The sequence below is a fragment of the Macrosteles quadrilineatus genome, unplaced genomic scaffold, assembly GCF_028750875.1.
Source record: "Macrosteles quadrilineatus isolate MER2022 unplaced genomic scaffold, UCM_ALF_1.0 Scaffold_3__2_contigs__length_128488019, whole genome shotgun sequence".
Classification (NCBI taxonomy): Eukaryota; Metazoa; Arthropoda; class Insecta; order Hemiptera; family Cicadellidae; genus Macrosteles; species Macrosteles quadrilineatus.
In genome coordinates this window covers 63,143,638-63,152,123 of record NW_026542596.1, presented here as the reverse complement: position 1 = coordinate 63,152,123, position 8,486 = coordinate 63,143,638, and the positions used below count along the sequence as shown (strand labels likewise).

At 36.9% G+C, this 8,486-nt stretch overlaps 1 protein-coding gene across 1 annotated transcript; it reads left to right on the top strand.

Annotated features, from left to right (window-relative positions):
* The first annotated feature begins 5,334 nt into the window (after positions 1-5,334).
* Positions 5,335-6,829, top strand: LOC128990552 (vacuole membrane protein 1-like). Its single transcript, XM_054412966.1, has one exon. The coding sequence runs from the start codon at positions 5,456-5,458 to the stop codon at positions 6,827-6,829; it is 1,374 nt and encodes a 457-aa protein (XP_054268941.1). The 5' UTR covers positions 5,335-5,455.
* Positions 6,830-8,486: the final 1,657 nt, after the last annotated feature.

Below are 8,486 nucleotides of genomic sequence, written 5' to 3'. Positions count from 1 at the left end.
TTTCGCTACCTACGAAGGAAATGGGTTATTGATACAGTTTTCTTCAAAAAATTTCTACTTTTTTCTTCTGGAGTCAATATTTTTTACCATCTACAACCAAAGGTAGTCTTCTATGTACATTAGTAATAAATAAACGAAAATGGCGAAAAGGAGTATAATACAACAGTTGGAACAGTACATTCGATACTATAAAAATGTTACACTAAAAATTATTTGTTTCACTTATGTGATTGATGGTTATTTTGATGTACATGTCGAACAAACTTTGCACTCGCGGGGAAATCACAAGCGAAACTTTTCCCTCCATAAATAAAACGTTTACCCTCCAAAGCACGGGAAATGGCCAACTGCGAACTGCTGGGGCTGGGGATGTTCCAGAGATACTGGCGGGTTGAGGAGTGAGTGTTAAGTCCCGTCAGACCGCCAAGTTACTTTGACAAGTCATGCTACTTGTCGTGCGTGCCTCCCCCCCTCTCTCTCTCTCTCCCACTGAGGATCGCTGTAAACTATGCCAGAGATACTAAGAACTCTCCATCGAGCTGGGTTGACATCAATAAGTCTCGGTTTAAAATACAAATCTTCAATAAGTAGGTCAAGAATGATGTATGCATATGATTCTTTTTATTGGAATTCCTTGGCTTGGAGATTTATAAGAAGTTGCAGGACGAATTTGTGTACTTTGTTCTCATTGCGATACAGTTTAGAATGATATATTTTTGTTGGTGTGTTTGGTCTAGGTATGGTAGACAAATCCTAAAAATCTATTAAAAAGTGGGTTTGAATTCAAACAAATCCTAAGCTAAAAATTTAAAAATTTTTGAAATATCACGGCAAAAAAATAAAGAACAATTTGTGTACAGCAAACAAAACAAAACTGAATACCAAATTACTTATGTGTAAAAGATAAATATAGTCCATCCTTAAAAGGTTGAGGAAAAAACATATTATGCACCAACTACAAGTAACACCCCCAAACTTACAAAAAACCACGACCATACACAAATGAGACCCACTTCTTAAAAAGGTCCTACAATTTATCATAAAAGGTATTATCGTATACTGTACATAAAAGTTGTGGACCAGATTTAGACTTGGATGTTTGTAGAAATGCCATTTACGTGAAACCGAGCCCATCGGAAACATCAATTAGTGGTTACTTTTCTCAAAATAATTAGATAGATATTTACTCCGCTCAATAACACAAACAGACACCTGCATTGCACCCCTAGTTATATTTATAATACAGTGATACCATGAATGTGACGTGTTGAAAAATAGTCGTAAAAAAATGATATAGGCCTCTATTTTTAACTCAGAAATAATAGGTCACAATCAGTTAACAAAAGCCATAAATTACGAAACAGACATGAACACTACCTCCACTAGTATGCAGCAATGAGATGATTAAATGCAATAACTTTACCAAGAGCTTGAACAAATTTTGAAAGGTATTAAATAAAACAAAACGAAAATTAACAAAAATTTTCTAAGGAGAAGTAAAAAAGTGAGTAGGTCAGATCCTCTAGTAGTCCAGCAGATTATATTCACTACACTTGGTTTATTTCCGCAGAGTTCATTCTTTACGATGGCGTGCGTTGAAGTCATTTTGTCAATCAAGGTCATATCTAGTCATTTGCAGAAAATGTGAAACCTTGTGACTTGGGATGTAAGAATGAACTTAACTCAAATAAATTGCAAGTATGAGGGCTTTTGTGTGTTTCTATAGTAAAACTTCCGATTTTGAAATTAGGTTATTTTATGTTTAAATGTTTACATGTTGAAATATAGTCAGAGCTTGGTAGCTGAGTGAATAGTGTAAGCCTAGTCACCGGTTTGTCGTAAGAAAAATTTGAAGGTTTTCATTGGTCGTTAGGTTTGTTGTGTCCTCGATAAAACGTCCAGCTGATGTACTTAGTCAGTAACCATTGCATTTTTGACTATTGGGTTAACTTAGTTGGTATGAATTATTTTTATGTAAGAAAAGGTGGACTTGAATATTATTATCATCTCTAATCACGACAGTTGATGTAATTGATTTTAATTGACGAAAACTTCGGCAAGTCTATAGGTGTGGGCTTGTTTACCCAAGTCCAACATGTGCTAAAACCAATCCCAATATGAGTCTAAGCCAAGTCTAATATGAGTCTACATAATTGAGCTTGGGTCCCCAAGTCCCGAACAAGTCCATAATGAGACTGTTTAGTCTACTAGACTGGTTTTGAGTTCATCATTCCAAGCTTAGAGTGGGTTTGTGCGCATGAGTTTATTGTGGGTTTGGTGCACAGTTTGGTGTTGGGACTTGGGTTGGACTTGGCGAGCCAAACTCAACAAGTTAAACAACTGCCAACTTCGGTGTCCAGAACAAGTCTAAACCAAGCCTATAGACTTGTGCCCCTGAGTTTAAACCAGACTTGGGGGATTGGGCCAATGGACTTGGAACAAGTTTCCAACAAGCCCATTGTGCTGTTGGGGTAGTCTGTAACAACGCTGTCATATAATTCATTCAACACTCCTTTAAATATGCGACCTCGTATAGTTTTTGCATTGTCAGGGTTAGGCAAAAGTATGGATATCCCCTCTTACGGTTTCAATGGGTTCCACCAGAGAACCTAACTTTGCATACCTAAGGCAAGTGCACCTTTTGTCCAGTTTGAAAATTTTACTTGGTACCCCTAAATGGGGTGTTTAGGGGAGAGCGTAAAAGTTTCAATCGAGTAATACCTTATTTTAAAGGCATTTTTAGAATATCAGCTAAAACCAAATGTCTACTAATTGTCATACAGCCGTTTTTAATACATGCGTTGCGGGTCTCAAGTGGCTCTTTTACTCCCAATTACGCATAGTAGCACTAGTATTCAATCGCATGTATTGAAATGTACCGTTTGATTACAAGTATTGCCACCATCGTGTTTCCAAAACTATGAAATACCCACGAATACTAGCAAAGACTGAAATACAGTAATCCCTAGTGCCCGAAGTTGATCGTTTTTTTGTGTGTCCGCAATGTTCCTGCCATTAAATATTTGTAAACACCAGTACAATCCTTGTTAGGTGACAGTTATCCCTAGTGTCCGAAATTGTTCGCTTTTATTGTGTGTCCGCAATGTTCCTGCCATTAAAATTTGTAAACACCAGTACAATCCTTGTTAGGTGGCAGTGGTGACAGTAATCCCTAGTGTCCGAAATTGTAGGCTTTTAATGTGTGTCCAGTCCACAATGTTCCTGCCATTAAATATTTGTAAACACCAGTACAATCCTTGTTAGGTGACAGTTATCCCTAGTGTCCGAAATTGTTCGCTTTTATTGTGTGTACGCAATGTTCCTGCCATTAAAATTTGTAAACACCAGTACAATCCTTGTTAGGTGACAGTGGTGACAGTAATCCCTAGTGTCCGAAATTGTTCGCTTTTATTGTGTGTCCAGTCCACAATGTTCCTGCCATTAAATATTTGTAAACACCAGTGCAATCCTTGTTAGGTGGCAGTGGTGACAGTAATCCCTAGTGTCCGATATTGTTCGCTTTTATTGTGTGTCCAGTCCACAATGTTCCTGCCATTAAATATTTGTAAACACCAGTACAATCCTTGTTAGGTGGCAGTGGTGACGGTAATCCCTAGTGTCCGAAATTGTTCGCTTTTATTGTGTGTCCAGTCCACAATGTTCCTGCCATTAAATATTAGTAAACACCAGTGCAATCCTTGTTAGGTGGCAGTGGTGACAGTAATCCCTAGTGCCCGAAATTGTTCGCTTTTAATTTGTGTCCAGTCCACAATGTTCCTGCCATTAAATATTTGTAAACACCAGTACAATCCTTGTTAGGTGGCAGTGGTGACAGTAATCCCTAGTGTCCGAAATTGTTCGCTTTTATTGTGTGTCCAGTCCACAATGTTCCTGCCATTAAATATTAGTAAACACCAGTGCAATCCTTGTTAGGTGGCAGTGGTGACAGTAATCCCTAGTGTCCGAAATTGTTCGCTTTTAATTTGTGTCCAGTCCACAATGTTCCTGCCATTAAATATTTGTAAACACCAGTACAATCCTTGTTAGGTGGCAGTGGTGACGGTAATCCCTAGTGTCCGAAATTGTTCGCTTTTATTGTGTGTCCAGTCCACAATGTTCCTGCCATTAAATATTAGTAAACACCAGTGCAATCCTTGTTAGGTGGCAGTGGTGACGGTAATCCCTAGTGTCCGAAATTGTTCGCTTTTATTGTGTGTCCAGTCCACAATGTTCCTGCCATTAAATATTTGTAAACACCAGTACAATCCTTGTTAGGTGGCAGTGGTGACAGTAATCCCTAGTGTCCGAAATTGTTCGCTTTTATTGTGTGTCCAGTCCACAATGTTCCTGCCATTAAATATTTGTAAACACCAGTACAATCCTTGTTAGGTGGCAGTGGTGACGGTAATCCCTAGTGTCCGAAATTGTTCGCTTTTATTGTGTGTCCAGTCCACAATGTTCCTGCCATTAAATATTAGTAAACACCAGTGCAATCCTTGTTAGGTGGCAGTGGTGACAGTAATCCCTAGTGTCCGAAATTGTTCGCTTTTAATTTGTGTCCAGTCCACAATGTTCCTGCCATTAAATATTTGTAAACACCAGTGCAATCCTTGTTAGGTGGCAGTGGTGACAGTAATCCCTAGTGTCCGAAATTGTTCGCTTTTATTGTGTGTCCAGTCCACAATGTTCCTGCCATTAAATATTAGTAAACACCAGTGCAATCCTTGTTAGGTGGCAGTGGTGACAGTAATCCCTAGTGTCCGAAATTGTTCGCTTTTAATTTGTGTCCAGTCCACAATGTTCCTGCCATTAAATATTTGTAAACACCAGTGCAATCCTTGTTAGGTGGCAGTGGTGACAGTAATCCCTAGTGCCCGAAATTGTCCGCTTTTATGGTGTGCCCGGCGTCCGCAATTTTCCATGTCCCCAGTTGCCCGGACACCATTGATAAACGTAAAGGAGCTGTAGACAAGCCATAGGATTTTAATGTATTCCTGCCTTAGTAAATGGGCCTGATTAAAAAATATCAACTGGCGTTCAATTGAATTATAAAGTGGCCATGCCACTGGGAAATAAAAAAAAAAACACACACAAAAATAAAGAAAAGAATGACTGTTTCTTAAATAACTCTACTTAGGAACTATTTTTTAATGTTTACAACAAAAGTTCTTTCTTAAGACAGTAGTCAAAACCCAAAACTTGTTAAGTCAGTTAGGCCTACTTTAACAGAATCGTAGGCCCTACATTTCTTAAAAATCTTTATTTTCATTAGATGAATCCGAAATCATATGGTCAAATGATGTAAATATTTACTAAACCTTTTTGAAACAACAACAAAACAACTTATAAAATTCAGATCGGCAAAACAAAGGCAGACATTACAATTTTAAATTATTAGTTGCGTCTATCTATCAACTAAACGGCACGGTTAAATAGTATTTATCTTTTTAGGAAAATGAAAGCAGAAGAAATCCAGTCTATCGAACCAAAAGAAATCGGACGTCAATCTCCTGAGAAAAAGTTAGTTAAAGTCGCTGATAAAATTGTTGACTCTCAAGGTATTGATTTTCAAGATAATGAAAGGTTAGTGAAAAAAGATGATACACAAGTTGACGATCAATGTATTGAAAATGAAGATGCCATTGATACAAAAACACGTGAAAATCAAGCAACCGCCACTCAATCATCCGAGAATCCAAAAGAGGAAACCGATAAATTGGGTAACGCGTCATCTTCATCAGTCGACTACAAACGTTTAGTATTGTGGCGCAATCCGAGGTTGACTTTATTTTACTGTCTTAAAGAACTGCTTCTTTACACACAAAAAATGCTTGACAAAGCAATCCAATGCCGGAAGGTCATCTATGTTGTAATCCTTCTTCTTGTTGTATCCCGATGTCTTGTCTACTCGTTATTTTCAAACCACCCATTTGTACTACGGGTGCAGCAGATGTTCCTCAGGTGCATTTATTGGTTCTCCCTAGGGATGTTGTCTTCTGTAGGGTTAGGGACAGGAGTTCACACCTTTGCGTTGTATTTGGGTCCTTACATAGCCTCAGTGACTGTAGCAGCAAATGAATGTGGTTATCTTGACTTTGGAGAGCAAGCCAATCAGGCCACACACTGCCCTCAAGATTCCGACCATAGACAAGTCGCTACGTTGTGGAACATCATGAGCAAAGTACGTTTGGAGTCTTACATGTGGGGCCTGGGCACGGCTGTAGGGGAACTTCCACCTTACTTCATGGGTAGAGCCGCAAGAATCTCTGGGGAAGAAAAAGACGCGCTTCTGGAGATCGAAGAGCTAGAAAGAAAATCTCCGGAATCTCTCACGTTCTTGGATCGAGTCAAGTTAAGCGTGAGATACTTGGTAGTCGAAGCTGGATTTTGGGGGATCCTCGCATGCGCGTCAATTCCAAATCCCTTTTTCGACTTGGCAGGAATCACATGCGGTAGTTTCCTGGTTCCATTTTGGACTTTTTTCGGAGCGACTGTCATCGGCAAAGCCATAATCAAGACAACCATCCAACAAGTATTTGTTATACTTTCGTTCAACAATTTCTTTCTCGATTGGGTGTTTGAGATGGTTTCTAAAATACCAATGGTTGGTGGTCGGTTGGAAACTTACTTCTCGGAATATATAGCCAAGCAGAAGAAGAAGCTAAGTGGGGACAGGGTTGTTGATAATGCAAGTAGCGGATGGTTTTCCATGCTGTACCACGGCTTTGTTGTGTGCACATTTTTTCATTGTTTTGTATCAATTATCAACTCTTTAGCTCAAAGTCACTTCCGGCGTCTTGAACGAGATGAAAGTAACAAGTGTAAATAAAAATTGTATGCTAATTTTGCTTCATTTTGTTGAGTGGTTTTTAAAATAGCCTATGACCTAAGTTTTAACAGTTTAATCACCTGTCCACTCTTATACAGATGTCAAATTATTACCATTAGATGACCATTTGAGATATGGTCGTTACTGAGAGAGTTTTCATCCAAATATAAAAAGAACGAGTTCGAATTAGTGTGGCTTTGTGGCTCAATAACTCACTTATTCAACCAAAATAACAAATGCAGTACAAATTTTGGTACTTTCCTGTTAAAGGGAACATTCATTATTATCGATGATTTGTTTTCTCAATATATCGGTATTAACTAATTGAAACATATCAGCTGACAACTAAATAAAAATATTGGTTAGTATCAACAAACAATAATTAAAAAAAATATATTGGAACAAACTGTTAACCTAACAAAACTAACCAAACTTTCTGTAAAATTTAAAAATTCCGTGTAATATTCTCCACTTGCCTTTTTAAAACGTTTTTATTAGCTCGCTTTCTTGTCCGGTACAAATTTTGCAATCGATTTTATACTAAGTTCCCGATGAGCCAGAGACTTGAAACTTGAACAATTTGAAACATAGCTCACAAATGGATGACAAGCAATATTATATCATTTAATTTTCATATTTCCCACGGGATACGCCCCATGGGCTTCCACATTTTCCATGTTTACATTTTGAAAGAATATAAACATATCAATTAATTTAAGTAAATACAGTACTTAAATTTGACAGTTCGAAGAGCAGAAGTTAAGAGGTACAGGTTCTGCTCCAGATATATTCTAAAAATATAAAACAAGCATTTTAAAGTAAAGATAAAACATCTGATTAGAGATAATAAGGTTTTGGTTTGTTGTATGAATAGTCAAAGGTTATAATATTAACAGGCCATATAAAATATATATAACATATTTACACATTAAAGACTAAAAAGTTGAAAATAATATATAAATAAAAAAACTTTTTTAAAACAAAACGTTTTTAAACACACTAAAAAGTAGAAAATAATTTATAAATATGTTGAGAGTATAAATACTCGTAAGATTTAAAACGAAAAACGTGGGGCGCATGCAATTAATTGATAATAATACATTAGTTTAGTAGGTGAAGGTAATTGTAAATTATCTATTGCATGCGCCCCACGTTTTTCGTTTTAAATCTTACAAGTATTTATACTCTCAACATATTTATAAATTATTCCCTACTTTTTAGTGCGTTTAAAAACGTTTTGTTTTAAAAACGTTTTTTATTTATATATTATCTGTTATCAAACGGAATGGTACAGCAAGTTTGGTTGGTTATGTTAGGTTAGCTTAGAACAAGTTTCATTTCTTAATCCATATAATCGACTATATTTTAGCCTGAACCAGATCAGTTGTCAATTTGTAATGGATCGTAAAGGAAAACAAAAATATCGATTTATAGAAACAATTTTCGATAATAATGAATGTTCCCTTTAACCGGAAAGTACTAAACACTTTTTGTATAAAACTAAATTAAAATAACGTTACTTCATCCAATCTTAATCATTGGCAAACTTTTAAATAAACCAAAACTAACTGAACTTCCACACAATCATGGACACTGTAGTGACTCTTAACCAAGAGTAAGTTTTTAATTTGCCTTTTGAAGCTGCTCAAGTCCGGCT